Source organism: Amphiura filiformis, chromosome 1 (assembly GCF_039555335.1).
Source record: "Amphiura filiformis chromosome 1, Afil_fr2py, whole genome shotgun sequence".
NCBI lineage: Eukaryota > Metazoa > Echinodermata > Ophiuroidea > Amphilepidida > Amphiuridae > Amphiura > Amphiura filiformis.
In genome coordinates, this window is record NC_092628.1 from 6,372,852 (window position 1) to 6,394,834 (window position 21,983).

General features: G+C 37.8%; 2 protein-coding genes across 2 annotated transcripts in view; both read left to right on the plus strand.

Moving 5' to 3' along the window:
- The window catches only part of LOC140154838 (uncharacterized), a 35,783-nt gene extending 24,744 nt beyond the window's left edge, over positions 1–11,039 (plus strand). The window contains exons 2-3 of the mRNA XM_072177472.1: positions 7,461–8,115; positions 10,579–11,039. Of these exons, the coding sequence (XP_072033573.1) occupies positions 7,461–8,115; positions 10,579–11,039 (1,116 nt within the window). The remainder of the gene's footprint in view (positions 1–7,460; positions 8,116–10,578) is intronic.
- A 61-nt stretch (positions 11,040–11,100) lies between these two features.
- LOC140154840 (uncharacterized) lies at positions 11,101–11,550 on the plus strand. The gene has a single exon (XM_072177485.1). It carries the CDS (start codon positions 11,101–11,103, stop codon positions 11,548–11,550), a length of 450 nt encoding a protein of 149 aa, XP_072033586.1.
- Positions 11,551–21,983: the final 10,433 nt, after the last annotated feature.

Consider the following 21,983-nt stretch of genomic DNA (forward strand, 5'->3'; position numbering starts at 1 on the left):
GGGTTGATTAGGGAATGCCAGTAGTTGCTATAGTAATTTCGAAATTAGGACTTAATAGCAGTAATGAGAAAGAGATGCGGGGTCTTAACCTAAAACCAACTAACATCTCACCAGTCCTGAACAACACGCCCAATAATTTATTTCTGGTCTGTTTTTACCCTTTATCAAATTATTTCTGTTGCAATTAACGTCTTTTCGTATAGAATACAATGATAGAGATTTCTCAAAAGAGTCCGTTACATGAAGGACGTTAATGTGTAGATGTGTTCAATAAAACCATTGATGGCAGTATGCACAATTTGTTGTACATGTATGATCAGATGATGTGCGCCAAGATTTTGGTTTAAGTTGTTATACTCAGCTGTCTCCCATTGATAGACCGTGTGAAGTTATGACATTTTGGTTTAAAACTACAATAGCATCACACCATTAAGTATTCTATTAGGTAATATTATTGCAACCTAAAACAATTGAGGTTCGAGAGTGAACCTCGCTGATTTAAATTAAAGATTGAATACAGTAAGAATATCACCTTGACTGTTTTAAATCATAACCGGCTAAGCAGGCGTTCCAAATATTTCGGGACGAAATCAAAATTCGACCGGCAACTGACCGTCGGTTCCGTCCGGTTGCTATTGTTCTAAACAATGGTAACCGGACGTAACCAGGCGGAACCGGAGGTCAACCGCCTGTCGAGTTTTGATTGGACTGTTAAATGTCAAAAATATAATTTTTTTAAATAATTTGCCATTAAATTTGTATTATATCGCGTACTTTAAAATATCAAATTAATTAAAAATCAGAAGGACATTCTTCTTATTCAGAATGAAATGCGATATGTCTTATGTGATCTCATGTCCCACCAAAATACTATGCAAGTCCAAAGGAAAAACACTGACAAATAGTTTGTTCTAGAAAGACTCAGAATGACTCAAAATTAGTTACCGTGTCAACATATTATATTTCAATAGCATACCATGTATAATGTACTGACCAATACGTAACAAACCAATTTTTACCTACAGAGGGACAAGATATGAATAATAGAGAGATTGCGATGTTACGTGGTGTCCAAAATGTGATATCGCAATGTCATTTTTATACGGAAAGTATCGCACACATTTCAATGGACAATCTCGGCGTGTATACATAAACATCGCGTATAAAGGATTTCAAGGATAGCTTTATTGTAATAATTTGCTTCAAATATAAATGAGCATAATAGTAATTAGAAATTCCTTGGTATGTTCATTATCCTCTACTGTCTTTAACATATTGTGAAATGGACAAATTCCGTGCATTTTCAACAGTTCAACGATGTATCTACGTTAGTTTTGCACAGGCAAAATCATCAAAACCGTCTTAATACGCGACCTCACCTCGATACATGAGAGTTGTTTTGAATAGATCGACGTGCGCCCGATTACTGTGTTTAGATGAAATATGCAAATTGTTGTTATAGGTGGAAGGAATTAACCTACATATCAGATTGATTTGTATTGAAATGTTGTAATAACGGGCTCTTACATACGTATGTCAATATGCACGGCATCCACACGTCTTTAAAGCAAGATGTTAGAACATGATCACGAAATTCATGAAATAACAGTCATTATTTTGTCAAAGTAATGTGCGGCTACGTCAAGTGATATCACTTGATATTGTGAAATATTTGTGATGCGATCAAGCAAAATCACTCGTAACTCGTAAATATTACATTTTCAGTTTTTATAGGACAGTAACAAGCATTTTAGAAAACTTGATTTTGCAGAAAAGCTCTTTGAAATTGAACAACTACCGGTAGTTCCAAAGAAAAAAAACAAGAGGAAACAAATGGAAACATTTCCTTTGTTTGGTTATTTCTCAAAATTGATATTTCCGAGCGCCGACTGATTTTGCTTGGTAGCGTCACATTTGTAGAGCTATATGTAACGATCTAGGTTGTATGATTACCTGTTATATGTACACGATTTCATATTTTATCATACTTAGATACTACTTATCTAGCAATGTTATATTTTGAAAGAGGCCAGTTTATTCCTTGTCTTTTTTTTTTCTCAAAATAATCTCTGGTATTTATTTCATTCATGTATATGTATTCGTATTTCTTAATATCAATCGCTTCTCGAAACGTGCCAAGTGAATTCACCATTCCGTTTTCATTAAGTGCGCCAACAAGTAATTTGCTCCTGCAGTTTTCCCACCTTGTGTATAATTAGGTGCACCCGTTTTTGCTGGATCATGAAATGGTACCAGCCTATAATAGTGTATGTTACTAGCTTACAAGCTTACCTTTTGGTCTGATATGGACATATCTATAATGCCACAAAAAGTATGACCCACGAGTGGTGTGAAATGATCATGAAAGTTATAAAAAGGAAAAGAATATAATAAAAATAATTTCTCACCAGGGATGACACTCCTCATAACAATGGGTCAATGTTCATATTTTAGGTCATTTTTATATCTCGTCAAGATATATAAGTCAAGAAGGTATGACCCCCGAGTGGTGTCAAATGAAAGAGAAAAAAGTAAATAAATATGATAAAAAATAATTTCCCACCAGGGATGACACTCGTCATAAGACCTGGGTCAATTAATATGTATATTTTGGGTCATCTCGAAATGCCAAGAAGGTATGACCCCCGAGTGCGTTCAATTGAAAGAGAACAAAGTAAAGAATAGAATAAGAATCATTTTCCTACCGGGGATGACGTTCCTTATAAGAATTAGGCCTAAATAACATTATGTTAGAACATTTACAGTAGGTTATCACAAAATGTTGTTGAGTGATTTGAAAAACATTTTATACCCTTTATATGCCCTTTAAATAACCTGACATTTAAACGTTTTCTGACAACCTTTTCTAACCGTTGCGAATGATATCCAAACCGTATTGTGTTTGCTGGGATTGTCATTCTTAGCTCAAACATTCGTTGGAAAGTTGAAATATACAATGTTGAACAACATGAAATATATGAGCTGGGAAGCTTCCAGTTGCACTAAAAATCAACGTTTTATCGGACGAAATGGAGGTTAAAATATATTCATGAACAATTAACGCAAACATTTAAACAAAACCTTAAAGCATTAAACATAATATTGCACATTATCAACATTAGAATCTAAAAGCCTATCACGTAATGACGTGTTGCTTGGTTTTATGGAAAGTTTAACATAAAGTATTTAAACTGTTTTATATGATATAGCTGTTTGATTTTGGGAATTCATGTTAAGTTTTTTATTTTTTAATACGATGGTTTACCATTAATTTATATAATCAATTAATTATCTTGGTTTATTTAACATATCTTTTAAATGAAGACAAGCGGTGTTTGCATATCTGGTATAATTAATACAATAATTTATAATATTTAAAAAACCTCAAAATGCAATTTTACCTCTATTTCCAAGTTCGAACTTGTTTGTGGTGGTTCCCGTTTTTCTTTTAATTTTGTGGTTGAGCATGTGAGTGGTACCTGAAAACCGGAGGGACTAGCTTAACTGCCTTGTTACTACCGTATATCCATCTTACCACATCCACGGTTTTGTAAGTAACTAGTAATGATTCACTTTACGAGTTATTAAACTTTGGTGACCTTCGTGTCCTATTCGGGCATTGAACCCAACGTTGCCGATTAGTACCGTGTATCCATCTTACCACCATTTATTGAAATTGTCAGTTATTCACTATTGTATTTTTCTCGATTCAAAATAATATTAAAACTTATTGAAATTGTCAGTATGTTGGTAACATGTTATGTTCATTTTACTTGTTATTTTAAGTCTACGTTTAGTGTCATTGAACTTGTTGTTGAACTTGCTAAACGCTACATAAGTATTTACCCAGGGCATTGTCCTTATCATCTTTTTTAACTGAGTTCAATGGCTACCACATGTGATAATCGATTGATAATCTTTATCATCATAACTTTACACATAATTTTGAAAAATATCGATGATTTCTTTGTTTCAGATGGGCAACATTAGTCTGATAAGCAGTTTCCAGTCCCTTCATTACAAGCAAAAACAATTTTACGAAATTTAACTGATACACGCTAAAAAATCATTAAAAAAAACAAAAAAAAAACACTTTAACCGCCAGGAAAATCAGCAAGGAGTCGGTGAATTAGTTTGAAGGATTTAAAATAGTTGGAGTTGTTTCGTAAAAGCATGAACTGAGTTGCATTTACGCAATGGGGTCTGAATGAATTTCCAGAGTCTTGGCGCAGCTGCCCGAAATGCATTGTCACCATAGGTGCGACGAGTGCGTGGAATTTGGAGAAGTCGTTTATTAAGGGTGCTGAAAGATGATATCTATCAGTCCTGAAGACAATTCTCGCAGTACGGTTTTGAAGTTGCTGAAGCTTTGTCATGTCATTCGAAGAAATACCGAACATAGGAGTAGTCAAGTCAAAATAAATGTGCGTACAAGAAGGTAACAGCTGCCAATGGTGGTGAAGCGGCGAATACGGTACACATTCCTGCGATGGAAATTAACAGATTTAATGGTGGCTTTTACACGGTCCGTCTTAGACATGGTGACGTCACCTAGGTTTTTGATTTTGTTGACAAAATATACTGGTATCACCTTCATATATGGCGACGCCGAGATACAAAATTCTGATTTATCATCATTCAGTTTAAGGGGACTCGATCTTTTTTGCGTAATTATAGAGGGCCAGGGGATTCACTCTATCATTAAAAAAATTATTTGAAGAAGTCAAAGAGCCCTAGGAATAAAAACTGTGGTGTAATTCACGCCAGATACAATTTCTTTATACGACAAAAAATTAATTTTTGTAATCGATAAAAAAAAACCAAAAAAACGTTTTATATCAATTTTAAATTTAGTTTCTTGTATATGACTTATTGAGGGGCACCCTTCACTTTTGTTTCCAATTGACATTTTTATTGTGAAATTTCATTGTACAAGGAATATTTTGTGTGAATTTTACATCCGAACTAGGTGCTATTAATTTTTTATGAGCCTTTTAATTTTACATGTAAAGTCTATGGGGTGACGATTAGAAATGGACGGCAATATTGAAACAACCTCATTTTTGGGCCATTTTAGACACTAAAATGCCAATAAAAAGAATAGCACTTAGTTTGGATGTAAAATTCACACACAATGCTACCTGAGTGAGTACAAACATAATTAAATACATTTCATTCGGGGGCTATAGCAAAAACAAAACATGTCCTATACCTTAATGTTATGGAACAAATGTGTTAATCACTAAAGTACCGGAACCCTAAATCTAGATTAGAAGAAATATTGATTATGGGAAAAATCGCAGTGTTACGGGCTCTGATGGGGCACAATGCTGGCACATCTAGAGGGGATGACACGACCAATCACAGCGCCAGATCAGACCATTAAGTGCGAATGTATATCTATTTCGGAAGGTTCGTGTTTGGTTTGGTTGATATTATTATGACGTTAAACGCCAAAAGAGGAAACCGAGATCAAACACAAAATAACTAGCTGAAACCAATAAATTAATTTCTTTGCAATATATTTAATTCTTATTTCAAGTTACTACAAATCAAATTGATTATGTATAAAATGTAGTCACTAATTAAAGACGTGTTGTCAACCAGCCAGCTCGCAATCAACTGACCCAACAAGGGGCGGGGCAGTCTTTGCCAAGCTGGCTTAGTCGTCAATGCGCCGACTCATAAATAGTTAAAAAGGTTAGGTTAACGAGGTCATGGTGTCTCCATCCGATGAAATCGGGAACGGGGCTCCATAACAATTTTTCAAGAAAGCGACATACCAACGACAAATATTTGGACACATAGCTTGCTATTGATTAGTGGCGTAGCCGGCCCTTTTAGGAGGGTAGAAAATGAGGGGACAAGGGAGGCTAGCCAACCTTTAAGGGACTGAACTTGAACGAAAATGGCCAAAAATGCGCTATGAAGTATTAAAAATAGCTAAAACCGTACATATCGTTATGAACACGGCAGAGTGCCGCATACGCAAAATTACTGTTCTGAGTAAATGGTGTTTGAAAATCTTGGTTCCATTTCATTGGTCCTTTTAAAAATTTGAACATTCGTGAGCACTCATTTGAAATGTATATTATAGAAGTGAAGTTCGCGATTTATTTGCAATACTCGCCTGTTTTGAAACAATCGAGATATCCCCTCAAAACGCGTTTTAACAGCTATTCGGCTTTATGCTGCATTCAAAATGTCTCTATACCACCGCACAGAGAGTCGTATTCGGGATCGAATACGCATAAACCATAGCACCCATCCTTGATTTGGGGATTTTGTGTAGAAATTATTGGTTGTCCTAAGGCTATGTAAACTTAACTTGGTATATAAGTTATAAATAGTCATCCCTGAAATATTTAGCAAAAGCTCGAGGATTTTAAAGCAGAAATAACAATATTAGCTTATATTTTGCGTATGATTTTCTGCGATTTTTCAATTTCATGGGGGCCCACTCACATTATTAAGCCATAGCGATATCATGTGGGGAATGTTTGTACTTATTTTGATATCACTGAATAGAGGATTCGTACAGCTATACGTTGGTATCAAATATATTAGTATAGGACATTTAATATAGAAAATTCGGGGTTTCCAGGTATATAATACTATAGATCCACCTGATTTGTACAGTTAAGTATACGATTCGTCTGTTCGCCGAGTTTATTAATCGCATATAGGCGCGATTCGTCCAGATCAAGATTTTAGTATTTACGTCGGGGAGTAAGATTTAGTCAAGTATAAAAAAACTCTATTTGCTCAAAATTCTCGATTCGTCACTCTGCCGAATTCATAACGATATCATCCCACGGGGAAGGATTTTCAAAGCCCGTAGCTTGCCAACTCCCACCCCTTCCCCTGCTAACGCCACCGCTACTTTTCGGCATATCTACGTTATACCATTTTGGTGATTTACTAATTTATACATTTTGTGACTGCATTTGTTGGATGGTCGGCAATGGCCAACAACATAATGTAAATTGGCTACGACAATTGTCATAAATGTGGGTATTTTTAAGCTAAAACCTATTTGAAGTCACTGTAACAAGATCAAATAGTATTTCTAAATACATATCAAAGTGAATGACCATGCGCGATCAAATGTATTATTAATGTATTATATTATCATGAAAGTTCATCTGTGTTGGTAATCAAATAAATGAAGAATTGAACTTTTGTTCACAACACATAAAGTTGCTCACCTGAAATTTTCGGTTGTTATTACTACAACCTTCTTCAGCAGAATGATCCAGTTCGTTGATCGATTTGACGACCTTGACTTATATTATAACGATCCAGTTCTGACGTCACAAGTCAAGAGTCGTCAAATCGATCAACGAACTGGATCATTCTGCTGAAGAAGGTTGTAGTAATAACAACCGAAAATTTCAGGTGAGCAACTTTATGTGTTGTGAACAAAAGTTCAATTTTCATTTATTTGATTACCAACACAGATGAACTTTCATGATAGTTTAAGAAGTGATTACGGCAAGGATTGCCTAAACAACGTGAGACTCTTGGAACGAAACGGAAAGAAAATCGCACGTTTTCGGAACCATCTCCGTTTTTCTTTGCATTGCAAACACCTGGATATAACACCGGTGAGTTTACGACTGTCCAGTACGGTTAAAGGAAACAAAGCGAATAACATCTTAAGAAGCGCAGAGAGAGCCTTGTTAAATGTTAGAGTCGGACAAATTGTTAATAAGATCAACAATCTGAACCAGGAAAAACAAAGACTAGAAAACATCGTTTTGAGTGACAGTAGTACGTTACCTGATACGATCAAAGAGGAAGTTAAATCACGCACTGGTAAATCGCAATTAAAAGAGCACGAAGTGTCAAAAGTACGACAACAAAAGAAATTCTCTCGCTTGTTGGAACATAAAAATGAGCTTAATTCAAAGAAATTGAATAATAACCTAGCATCGGAGTGTATTAGCAAGTGGGTGAAACATTGCTCGCAGAGAATTCTCAATGATCCCGAGTTATCAGTGTTAGCTAAGGGATTGAATTACGCTGTTGCGCCTAATAAATTTCCCGTTGTGGACATAATAACTTCCACGGAAACGGCCTGTAGAAATCTATCGGAGCGCGACAGGGGTGAAGGTAAAGATCGAAAGTCGCTAACTTGTTATATGTATGTCACACTACGACGGACTGGATCAACGTACATCACCGAATACAAAAATATTTTATTCGGTGGAAAAATCACCAGTCCGGCAGAAGATTCGGTGGGATTTTGGGTTCGATTCCCGTTCGTCGCTCTATGCGTTGTGGCCGCTAATAATCCTGCAGGCGTCTTATATCCGATCGTTCAACGTCCGACAAATGACCGGATTTAGGGGTCCGATTCCCGTTCGTTTCTCTATGCGTTGTGGCCGCTAATAATCCTGCAGGCGTCTTATTTTCGATCGTTCAACGTCCGACAAATAACCGGATTTGGGGGGCAACGTCCGACAAATGTCCGGATTTGGGGGTCCGATTCCCGTTCGTCTCTCTATGCGTTGTGGCCGCTAATAATCCTGCAGGCGTTTTATATTCAATCGTTCAACGTCCGACAAATGACCGGCGAATCCGTCGCATGTGGCACCAACAGGGACGTCCACCCTATCAGAAAAGTGGGGGAGGAGAGGGTGTTTGAGAGGGTTTTTGACCCCTTAGATGCAGTGACGTAGCAAGCACTTTTTCAGAGGGTGAACAAAGTGGGAAAGAAAACTTTAAGGGGTAAATTTTGACGAAAATGGTCAAATATTGGCTAATAAGTACCAAATGTCTACAAATCTGATATATCAGGGCAACCAGCGTCCGGGGGCAATAGAGGTGAGAAACCTTTGGACAATGAAGGCCCAATTGAAGCCATTTGTCATTTTTGGATCAATTTTAGCACTATTATTGGGTACTATTTTAGTTTGAAACAGCCGCAAATTGGTGAAACGAAAGCCTAATTGAAGCCATTAAGAAGTTTTCACCATTATTGTATAATATAAACAATTGTTTTAAAAATAACACGTGGATGTCCATAGCAGAAGCAAAAAGGAAGACTTGTCCATTTTTGAAAATGAAGGTCCAATTGAAGCCATTTGCATGGGGACTGTAGGGCCTATTTACATTATTAGGCCTAGGCCTATTGTGTATAAATTTAGTTTTAAAAATGGAAAATTTGGAAAATTGTTTTTAGTGCATCATTGTGAATTTGCAAAATTTAAAATGTTACACTGATCCACTGACACTTAGATATAAGACTTCAGACTCGTAATTTCAGGTAAAGCATGCATGGATTGATATGTTAAAGTCAGGAATAGACCTATAAGTCCGTCTTAAATACTGACTTTGGTGACAAAATATCACGGGCCCTGCATATGGACTGGCCGGCAGTAAGTTTCACAGGCTTTTGGGCCAAGGAACCACATATAAGCACTGTCTAAATAATCACAGGCCTATACTTAGGCTTACTAGTACTACTATCCTGGGCCTACTCAATAACGTATACAATTTAACCTTTTCCATGTTTTCTCTTCTTTTTTCTTTCTTGTCAATCACTAAAACTGGTAGGAATTTGATATTGCGTCCTCTACCCTTCAGAAAGTGCCCCTCCCTCAATCCTACTTACATGCAACTTTTTCTCTTCTCTTCTCTCTTCAATTTTTCTCACTTTCTTTTCTTTTTTCTCTCCTTTCCCCTTTTTCTACTTGTCAGTCACTAAAGTACTGGGGAAATATGATATTGCGTCACACACCCTTCAGAAGCCCCCCCAATGATAGATGCACATGTTCGCCATAGGCCTACATCCGGCACAAGCGCCTGCGAAACCTTGCAAACACCCGCGGTATATAAACGAAAGAATAACGAACAAACCCATGGTATATATATACAGAACAGTACGAACACACATCGGACAACTTCCGAACATGTGTATTCGGCACACTCCGTTTCAAGTTTTGTGCGTGCACAAAACTTGAAACGTATTGTCGACGGACTAAACAAACATCACCTAACACGAAACGCATTTGGCGGATAGTAACAGGACATATGAAGAACATAAAACGAACATTGACGAACACTAACGGATTTGCTAAAATACCATCCGTTTCTTATACGGAAGACCGATCCGGTGTAGTGTGACACTAACACGGTCTGGGTCAACGTACATCACCGAATGCAAAAATATGCTATCCGGTGGTGAAGGCCTCACAGGAACGTATTTGCAACGAACACGGGCCGAGTGCAACGAACAAAGAACGAACATGAACGAAAGGAGGGCGAACAAACTCCGTTAATATGCAGCACGGTACGAACACAAATCGGATAAATACCGAACATGTGTATTCGGTACACTCCGTTTCAAGTTTTGTGCATGCACAAACTTGCCGACGGACTTAACGAACATCACCTAACACGAAACGCATTTGGCGGATGATAGCAGGACATAAAAAGAACATAAAACGATCATTGACGAACAACAACGGATTTACTAAAATGCCATCCGTTTCTTGTACGGAAGACCTATTCGGTGTAGTGTGACAGACCTATTAAGTAGACCGAAGAAACTTGACAATAACTTGAATAAAGAGGAATTAAAAGCTGTTGACAATCTTAAGAAAGACAAGGACATACGCATATTACCAGCGGATAAAGGGAGGATTGTTGTTGTATTAGACACGGTAGAGTACCAACAAAAGTGTGAACAACTTCTTGGTGATACAACTACTTACACAAATCTTGGCACTAAAGACCCTACTACCAAATATAAGAAACAACTTGTGTCTGTGTTACAAGAATTGGGAAATGAAGGTGCGATAAATCGCGATGAATATAGGAAGCTTTACCCTACTACAGAATCACCACCGAAATTCTATGGCTTGCCAAAAGTGCACAAAAAGGACATACCTCTAAGGCCTATAGTTCATGAGTTAGTAGCGTTGGCGCAATTACCTACAACAGTGCCAAATTTATCGCTGATATTCTTTCACCATTGGTTGGCAACACTACCCATCATATTGCCAACTCGCAAGATTTTTCCGAGCGCATAAATAAATAAATAAATATTTTGTTTACAATGGAGTGTTTTATTTACAAATACACGGAGCGGCAATGGGGAGCCCAGTCAGTCCAATTGGCTGCAATCTGTATTTGGAACATTTGGAACAATTAGCCATCTCTACTGCTCCTCATCCTCCATTGTGGTGGTTCAGATATGTTGACGACACCCACACCAAATTAAAGAAACGCTACGCCCAGGAATTCACTGATCACTTAAATTCGCTCGATCCGGATATCAAATTCACCACAGAGGGTGAAGATAACAGGACTCTGGCCTTCTTGGACACTCTAACAGTTATAAAACCGGACGGCTCACTCAACATCAAGATTTATCGCAAACCCACACATACAGACCAGTATCTGAACTTTTCTTCGAATCACCCTTTACAACACAAACTGGGAGTGATACACACGCTTTTTCATCGCGCTGAGACAGTTATTTCAGACGCGGTAGATTGTGACGAAGAGAAGTTGCATATCACTGAAGCCCTCTCTAAATAGTGGGCATTTGACAGGCTAAACAAACCAAAGGACACTAGTAAACCGCCGAAGGACAGTACGAACACCAACAAAGGACGAGTCGTTATTCCTTATGTCAAAGGCATCTCCGATGCCTTAAAACGCATTTACAGCTCATATGGCATAAGAGTGTGTTTTAAGCCAACGCGCACACTGCGTCAACTGTTAGTTGCGCCTAAGGACAAAACGGCAAAAAGGACGTCACGGGTCCCGTATATCTGATTCCTTGCCAGGGTCAGACCACCCGGGGTCCCTGCTCGGAATCATACATAGGAGAGACTGGCAGGTCTCTAAAAACACGGTTCCTTGAGCACAGGCGGCCTAGCTCCACCTCGTCCGAGGTATCTCAGCATATACACATAGAGTCCCCAGGACATCACGTGGACCTAGAGAAAGTGCAGATCCTCGACAGAGAACCTCGGTACTTCGAAAGAGGAGTCAAAGAGGCCATCCACATCCGGGCCAACCAACCCTCTCTGAATAAGGACGGGGGGCGCTACAACTTAGCAAGAGTCTACGATCCAGTTCTGACGTCACAAGTCAAGAGTCGTCAAATCGATCAACGAACTGGATCATTCTGCTGAAGAAGGTTGTAGTAATAACAACCGAAAATTTCAGGTGAGCAACTTTATGTGTTGTGAACAAAAGTTCAATTCTTCATTTTTTTTTTTAATGTATTATATTGTTTTTCAATATAAACAAGTGATAAACAAGTGACATATAACATTTTTACAGTCACACTAAAAGACATATTATAACATTTCTGTAAAAGTAGATTAGTATTTATTTTCCATAAAATGTTAGCTTTTACTGTCAGATATGTCCCTTTTAATTTTGAGTCGAACAAGTGAGATAAAGCATAGAAAATTGGAATTTACTACTAGCGCCCATGCATGGTACTCACGCGGTTATAATACGGTACGATCTTCGGGGTGTGTGTGTATGTGTATCCCGCACGCCGTGTACGTACTGTGCATACGTGTTCGACTAATATTTCCATCGTAATAATAAAACACCGGTTCCATCGTTTTATTCAATATCTCGGATTTTGACAAAACTACATCACCTAAAGTCTTCATATTTGCAGAGTATAATTGACTAAAGTACATTACAATCGTAAAAACCAGAATTTAAAAAAATCTTGAGGGCGTTCTCCTCAGCAAATGTTATAATATGGCTTTAATTTTTTTGACTTTTCTTCCCGCCCAATCAGTATTCATGTATGCGCTGGGCCGTATAATTCAGTATAGAAATATAATGAATTAGTTTGAAATGTGTGTTTGCTATCGGGTATATCTGGGATTAATCGTTACACGTCTAGTCTTGTAAGCTCTTCCATGTGACCCTTCACTTGGATTTCGACCTTGCCTCTTTTCATTAAGCGTCGTGATGTTACTTCTCTGTGTCACTTATTTAAAATATTTGCTATTCTTTGTTTTCCCAATCATGTCCAGCCTCATCCCCGACCCGGTCTACTCAACCTCAATTCACGTGCATTAATATCCGTGATTTATGTTTTGTCTCATTTTACAATGCCATGCTTATGTATTTTCTAAAAATCAGGAAATGTGTGATTTCGCGTTTTTAACCAAACAAATTGGGTCATTTCTACCCATTTCGCCCCAGAAAAAAAGGTGCAATTTAAAATTACACACCCACCCAGTAAACACAAGACGTTTTTATTTGTTTTTTTAAACGTGTTGTTAACGTTTCCAAAACGTTTTTGATAAACATTGAGTTACCTGATGCCATTATTACCTCCCGGTTCCAAACGGGGTGTTTTCAGATCAAGAAATGCGATTCGCGAAAAAGTGTGTTTTTTTTCTTCAAACCACGTGTTTTTCAAACCACGTGTTTCAAACCACGTGTTTCAAACCACGTATTTTCATCGAAATATCACTTCTCTTGCTCTTTACAAGAGAAAATGTAATATTATGTGGTTTTACGAATATATCGCAGTTTCACAATTTTCCATTCGGTGCATCCGGTGTGCACCCGGCCAAGTGATCGAAGCTCATACATTTAGCAATGGGGCCTGTGATCCACCCCCACGCGTTTCTGCCAGAAAAGGGTATATGAGACCAGCTCCAACAAAACCCAGAGTAAGTCCCCAGACATATTTTTCGATCGAGTTATAGGACATTTCCATAGAAAAGTCCATTTTGGAATTCTTTATTTCATGGTATTTGTTGACTATGGGACTAAGTGAACTTTCAAATCTTTTTGAATGTATTTTTTTAAAAGAAGTTTATTTTTATCAATATTTAACAGTTCATCATGCAGTTAACTACATGTATGCACACAACACAGGGGCACTCACAATAGGCAATTGAACCCTACTGGTAGCGCTGTGTTGTAGCTATGGGGGATAAACTAGTTGGCATCATATATCAAAAAGTATAAAAGCTATGATTTTAGTACTTGCTCTATGTTTTTATTACTTATTCTTTTCCAAATATCTGAATCTTCAACCCGGTACAAGCTTTAATAACGGGGGAACATACATTTTTATTAAAAAGAAATCCTACCATCTATCCAAACTCGCCGTGTTAGTCCAATGCACATTTTGCTTCACCGGGCAGCCCTGACTTGGTCATATTTGGAAGATTGGTGTCATAAAACCGTCATAGGTACAAATTTAGTACTTTCTGTCAATCAAGTATGTCAATCTTTAAATAATTGGCATAGTCCTTATAATAACGGTGGTCCGCTTTGATGAGTAAATGACAGCAAACAGCTGCCTTTCAGTGAAAAATACCCCAAGTGGAGCTCCACTCGTACATGTCAATTGCGTCATTATCGATTGGATTGATTGTCCGTAGCGGACAATTCGGTCGCCCATTGGAGTAATATTATCAGGTGGTAATGAATTTGCATTGGACAATATATTACTATATAATGATTTAGTACTGCATGTATCGGTTTAATCTTCAATAAGTTTCAATAAGCGGGTTTATGGCGGGAAAGGTCACGGTGAATTTGCCGTGGGCGTAACTGCACTATGTGAAGTTGAACTGCACCCGGGTGATGATCACCACACATGTACCTAACATGATCACCACACATGCACCTAACATTTGATAGCGATGGCTTTTTTCTTCGCGATGATGTATACTTGCGCCTTAACTAGAACCATTTTCATATTAGCCCCCACCCCCACTAACCTGTCTGGCTTTGTTTCATATCTTATCAATCAAACAAGCAAGCAATCAATCAAGCAACGAATCAATCAATCAATTATTCAATTATCCAATCATTCAATCAATCAGTCAATCAAATTCACAAGACATATTGCAACATATCTAAACATTAATACTTAGGTCTACGTTCAAAGACCTGTGTTCTTGAACATGAAAGACTTTGATATTAAAATAAATATAAAAAACTTTAATACTAACGTCGGCTGACTGATACTTGACATTTCAATATTTACGTAAAAGTTCATTTATATATGGTGTGTTTTGAAATAACTCTTCACTTTCTATCAACTCATCTTGGGGAGAAAAAGAAACATTAAACCATGTTTCAGCTGATGTTTATGAACAGATAGAAAACTATGACTGGTGTCCATAGGATTCTTCCATTGCTCGCATTGCTCATTTGGAGCCAATGTGGTGCAAGTACCGGTAACTTCGGTAAGTTTCTTATCATTTTACAAGGATTTAAAAGACTTTTCTCTGGTGAAATGTGTTGTTATTATTTCAAAAGGTTACACTAATTAGCCTTATTATTTTGTGTACAAGAAGGCCAACATGTCACCTTTCATCAAAGGAATGCACCACTGATTACTGATCATGACCATAAAGACTATAAAGTGTTTCAGCTTAACTAGTTTTTTTTATTGGGGTATGCGTACTTTTTCTGTCTCTCTCACCATACTTGACAAGTACTTGGCTTTTTATTTCTTTAGTTTTGTTTTAAGTGGTAAAATTTATCATATGCATTAAATTATTTATGATGTATAATATACGTGGCCATGCTATCTTATATATATTTGTTTTCATGTCGCCGTTATCATTCTTGACATGTCCAACACATTGCTTTACAACCGGGAGGGAGGTACCGTGATCGATTCCCACTTCTCCCTATGATTTTTTTTTTTTCAAAACTGGGAAATAATAAGTTTATTTAATGTAAATAGGAATGCGGCACATGCTAATTAGCTATTGCCATTTCCATGAGATTATGCCATGTTACTACTATCGGGAAATGCCTGTCACGCATGGTCACACAAATCCGTAAGTGGAAAATCATGTCTATGAGCTCAATTGACATAGGTCAGTCTTTCCCGGCATAGGTGCTATTTTGTTTCCTACATAATATTATTCCCGTGTTGTAATACTTAGATATAAATACACATTTGGCAACATATTAGCATGAAAGTTCATCTGTGTACAAAGACACTTTTTCCTGTAAGTCGACCCCAAGAAATCCGAATCTAACATTAATTTGACGTTAAAAAAAGCAGCCAATACCTGTACTCTGTAGCTCTAATTTAAGACCTTACTTGTTGAAATTGGTTGAGAATTAAAGAAACAGTGATCTAAAACCTAATGAAGAAACGAAATCGTGATCTAATCAATGAAAGCACGACGCAAGTTTTAACGTGCTAATCAATGGAAGCACGGTGCCAGTTTTCTTGTTCACGAACTTTTTCTGTACAAATCAATAGGGCATGCGACGAAGCAAACTGCAACTTTTAAATTGGCATCTTCCTTGGGTTTTTGGATAGTCATGTCTTTATTTCTTGCACAATGTCAACGAATGAAGTCTTGAATTCGAGCTAAAAGATGCGGCTATTGGCTGCTGGTTCCAATTATGACATATCTGTCTTTGTTTATAGGATATACAGGGATGGACATAACTGGTACCTTAATTTTTTGGCTTACTGTATTCTATAATAAGGATGATTAGTGCAAGATCGTTTTTTTTTTGTCTACACATGATACTGCAGTATGTGATAAAGAGAATAACAAATATGTTGCAAAGAGTAAATAATGACTCCGGAGAAAGAAAAAAAAGAGAAAATTCCGAATAACGCCATTGTATTTAGAGACTATTTGAGATACATCGAGCGTATGGGATTTCCAGGAAACGTTATCGCCAAGTAATATGCCAATTTGAAGAAATTTTGCTATGTGGACTTTTTCTAGTTCATTGTGCGATCTAGTGATCATACTTCGTTACACCTTCAGACACAACTCTGTTCGAAACCGATGTCTATTTTGAGTAAAAAAGCAGGTTCTTTGGCTGGTTCATACAGAGCCACTCTAAAAAGAATTAATTTATAAAACACACTTTCAAGATTCAAGGGTCAAGATATTTTCATGACCTGGGGACGTTCATATTTAAAATGTACCTTCTTATCATATGAAATTGGTTTATTCTTTTCAAACCTAATTTTGTTTGCATATTTGTAATGTTTACACATGTCCTAACATACACCTAAATGGAATCGGCCAAATTTGTTGTCTTTGTAGGTCAACAGAGCAAAGTTCGACATATAATATGTCCTCCCATAGAACTAGTAGTAGGGAAAGGGGGATCCGGGCTCATTTCTGTCATTTTCTGTGTAAATCGACCCCAACCACCAAATTACACATAAAATCACAGAAATGCTGTGTAACTGCTGTGTAAACCTCCACTCTTCAAATCACAGTAAAATCACAGAAACCTGTGTAACTTCTGTGATTTTTTTAACCGCCAATTCTCACAGAAAATTCACCAGAATCTTAAACCTCCCCTCATTTCTCTGTGTAAAAAAAGCACTCCCACCTCGATTCCCAATCCTCCCAAAAATTTACACGGAAAAACCTCCCCCTGCATCTCAAATCAAAAAAAATTGATATTCTACACAGCAAAAAATCCCCCTGTATCTCATATCCTGTCTTCAACTATTATGACCTTGAGCTGACCCAAGTAGGGGAACAATCAATTTGTCTAACCGGAAACCTAGCCTGGAGGCAACTCGCAAATCCTTGACTAGCACACTTATGTACACTGTTGAGTTGCAGGAAGTGAGACGAAGTGGTTTCATGCTAAGCGGGAACAATCCAGTTTGTTTTGTTTACTATAGGCAGAATGTCTATCTAACTCCAAACCTATAGCCTGGAGGCATTTACATTTTTATGTTTAAGGATGGGTATGATTATTCATACTGAAAGCATCATGGGTAATTTTCCTTATGTTTAATGATGGGTATGATTATTCATACTGAAAGCATCATGGGTAAAAACAGTTACAAACATTGTTAAGCCAGCAGCCCTCCACTTTTTCCAGGCTTGGGACTGGATATGTTTGTTTCAAATTTTTGCTTGTGTGTTATGCAAACACTTGACAAAAATATTATCAAAAAATTTGCCTGCATTAGCAAACAAACAAGCATTTTTTGAAACATGTTTAATTTAGCGTCTTATGTTTCTTAGAATCAGGAGAAATATCTTATCTCAAGCTCTAAAAAATGACGCATGGACCTAGACCAAAAACAATGTGGTAGTCAGTCAGTGTTTTTTCCTACTTTAAGAAGCTGATTTGGGTTTTGTTTTGATGCTTTGTTTCCAATATTCTTTTATACTCGGATGCTGCCATATCATCAATTTGATAGCCTTTCTCATGATTTTCAAATTCTTGCATTGTTATGCCTAAGCTTTGAAAACGTTTAAGTTCCCCATGTTTCATACAACTTTTGATATTTATTTGCTTGCGAATAGCAAATATCGACAGTTTGCTTGATCCATTCTTTCCACGTGCCTGAAATCTTACCTTTAAGCTTAGACAATTCCCAGATATGATAGGCATTGCTTATAGATTGTCCAAACTTCAGATACATTTCGAAACATTTTGAATTTCGAAATTTTACTCTTTCGAAATTGTTTTGCAACTTTTTTTTAGCTTGTTTGAGATTGTCTGTTGACGAAACTAATTGAATATTACCAGTTGGTGCTGTTGGTTTAACAAGATGTTTTTGCAAGAATGCGTGCAAATCTTTTCCTGTTACAGCAGTAGACTCTTTAGACTTGCCCCAATTTTTGTCAACAAGAGGTTGCCACTTTTCCTTTGGTGGACTTGGAAAATCATCAATTGTTAAGTTTTCTCCTTTTTGTAACTGTATGAAACAAATAGCCGATTGACTATCATAGTCAATCCACTTTTGTATGGTATCTTTTTCACTGACTGACCACTTACTTGTTTCTGACATGCTAGATCCTTCATTCCTATTAGAATCAATATATTCCATAGGTTCATTGCCTGTGTCGGTATATGCGTGTGTATCAGTACCTTTCATTTTAGTTTGTGTTAACACAGAGCGCGAACCGTACCACAACACAGCTAGTTCTTTGTTCTCAGCCAGACATTCAAGGTCAAAGGTTCAAACTGTGTGATTATTTAATTTCCTGAGGGGGTTATGATTGGAATGAGTGTAGCAGAAATGATATGGAGCAATTATTGAGTGGTGGCGGTATTTCACTTTTAACATTGTCATATAAATAAATCTTGAAATTTATCTACCAGTTTAAATTTGTCTTGATATTTTTTCAACGCAATCATGTCTTTTTTTTCAATTGGTGGTTCATTCGTAACAAACTCAAGAGTCTTTTCCAAAACCTCGAACTCCTCTGTCCTTTCAGGAAAAATCCAAGGTGGTCTTAAACACAATCTCATCCTGTATCTATCCTTATACCACCCAATGTAACACATCAAAAGGTTGATTGCCTGGATTCTTACTTTGTTTCCGTTGTAACCGCTAGCAGCAACAAACAGGTTTCCGAGACTAGTACCATTCCACATATAAAAATCTCCTTTGGAAGAGTCTTCCAGTTGTTGGAATATTTCATCATCAGCGAGCTCAAAATAAACCGAATCTGCCATTTTTTATTCAAATAAAGATGATCGTAGCATTTTGGATTCTTACGACCGCTCTTTTGGATTCTCCCGAGAGAAGAATTAGGATGGAAGCCAAACGCATGACAGAAATTTTGAAAGCCTACAACGATGCTAAAGAAACAGAATGAGTACAAAAAATAAAAAACCTCTTGTGATTAATAATCACAAGAGGTTTTTTTGTCGTAGTTTACCACACCCATTTCAAAATGGTTGTAGTCCAGTAGGTTATTACAAATGCGGTGCATCCAGCAACCAAGGGATCCCACTCAGTCCAAAATTCCCGCGGTTCTCTAGGTACACCATCTTTGTATCTCTCTTCTGCTTTTATTAATCCGTCTTCGTACAAACATGTTATATACTCAGGATCATTGTCATCAAACACCAACTCAGCCTTTATTTTTGTTTTTTTCCTCGTCGTAGTACCATCTCCAAACGCCGCATGGTTTTCCTTCATCATCCCACATTTCTTTCCGATACTGTGAATACGCTTTTAGGTTCTCAACCAAGTTGTCGTCCGCTAGATTTGGAAGATACATTTCGTGTTTATTTGTACAAAACAAACTTAAATTCTATTTTAGGCAGAATGTTGTTTACGGCTTCAGAGTATCTCGGAGGACTTCCATCGTTTCTTTTTTCCCCGCTCCTCTCCAACCTTCTCAGCTTCCTCTCTGATCTCTTTTTCTCTTTCAGCATTCAACTCTATCAAAGATGCTCTGGTTCTGTGTTTGATCCCAGTTTTATGTCCCCTATAGTTCTCCATCTCACGCAGTACGTGGTGGAAATCCTCGTTGGACACCAGTCCATCTTCCAGGGCTCTGGAGACAAGATCGTTCACCGTGTTCAAACTGGACTCTGCGGTTCTTTTGACGCTTTCGTGCTTCTCGACCTTCTTCATGGTTGCTTTTCCGAGAGCCACGCATGCTCCACTAAGGACACCTCCAAAATTGCTATTCCTCCGAGAGGAATGCTTACGAAAGCTCCAACACCTGTGGCCAGAGTCCCGACAGCTCCCGTTCCGCTTCCAACTGCGACGAGTCCTGCTACTTGAGCCGTGTTGTAAAACACATTCCATACTGTTTTGTATTTTCTCCTTAGTTGATCTCTTTGGTCAACTTCCTTTTCGAGGGAGTCGCGGATTTCGGATATCTTACTTAGTCGAAATTGGACTCCCTGATCCTGTCGGTCCTCTCCCTGTGGAAGATTAGGGTACATTTGCGGTGCTGTAGGCTTCTTCATCCTTTTATTTAATTAGTCAATTAGAACTTCATTATCCGTGAAGTTTGAAACGTGGTGTTGCACGAAGTGCTGAATGATCTCCTGTTTGCTGAGGTTCTTTTCGTAGAAACTGAGAATTCCCAGCTGATCAATGTCCATGGTGATTCCGATCAAATTTGCTAGAGAGGATATCTTGTACATCTCCCTACGTTCGCCATTAACCCAAAAACATAAATTATTAGAGACGTACTCTATCGAAAAATGATTGAAGACATTCGAGTCGATGGTAACTGACGTAGAAAAGATATTTTCTGAGACACCGTTCGTTATCCTGAAACTCACGGAGTTAGCATTCCATAAGATGGTTATCCGCTTGATATTCCTGTCGGTTTGAAATTCCATAAGGACTGTGGACATAGCATGATCTTGTTTTGCCGAAAAGGAAAGGTTCCAGGGTTGATTGATGGAATGTGGTTCATTGAAATAAATTTGCAGTGGTCTACTTAGTCGCATAATTCTCAGATCCTTGCCAGGATTGGGTAGCATTGTAAAATTAGCCCCGGTGATTCCTATTTGCATCGGTTTTGCGTTGAACGTGGTGTTTTGTCCATCTTTGATCTCTATCAGCTTGTTCTCATCCAGATCTATATTCTTCTTAGCTCGAATCGAAACGTAGTGCGTCCCGTCTTCGTTCATCCACACCATGAATCTGCCTAGAACGTGCAAACTTGTGTCGTGCTCATGTCGAACTAAATTGTCCACGTATTTTTGGTTACAACGTCCTTATCATCCGTCGCTGTTCCCACGTTGGTTATTTTTTCCTCACCCATGTCTAGAGGACCCGTCATGAATCCTCCGGCTGTGTTCAACTTTATGCCGTTTAGATAACTCGTAAGCCTTCCGACTTCCGCCTTTGTGACAGCGTCTTCAGGATCTGTTGCTTCACCTAAATTTGTTATTTTTTTCCTCCCATATTAATCCTTCCAGTCATTCTTGCCCCAGTCTTTTTGACGTAGGTTGAAAGATCCTGGACGGTGTTGTCCGAGGGTGGCTTAGTTTTGAATCGTGGTCCACGAATACTCATTTTTTTTCTTTTATTTTATCAATAATCGTAAATCCATAGGCTGCTCATGGTTATCCAGTTTTTCCGCGCCCCATCTCCAAACTACTCTGAAGTCAAAATCCAGCTCATGAATGCTTGACTGTGTTAATGCTATTAAATCAGGTTTGTTATAATTTAAGGAAAAATATTCACCGAAAGGATTGTTTAAGAGAGGGATAAACCCGAGTAATTGCGAACCCCTCAAAATACCATC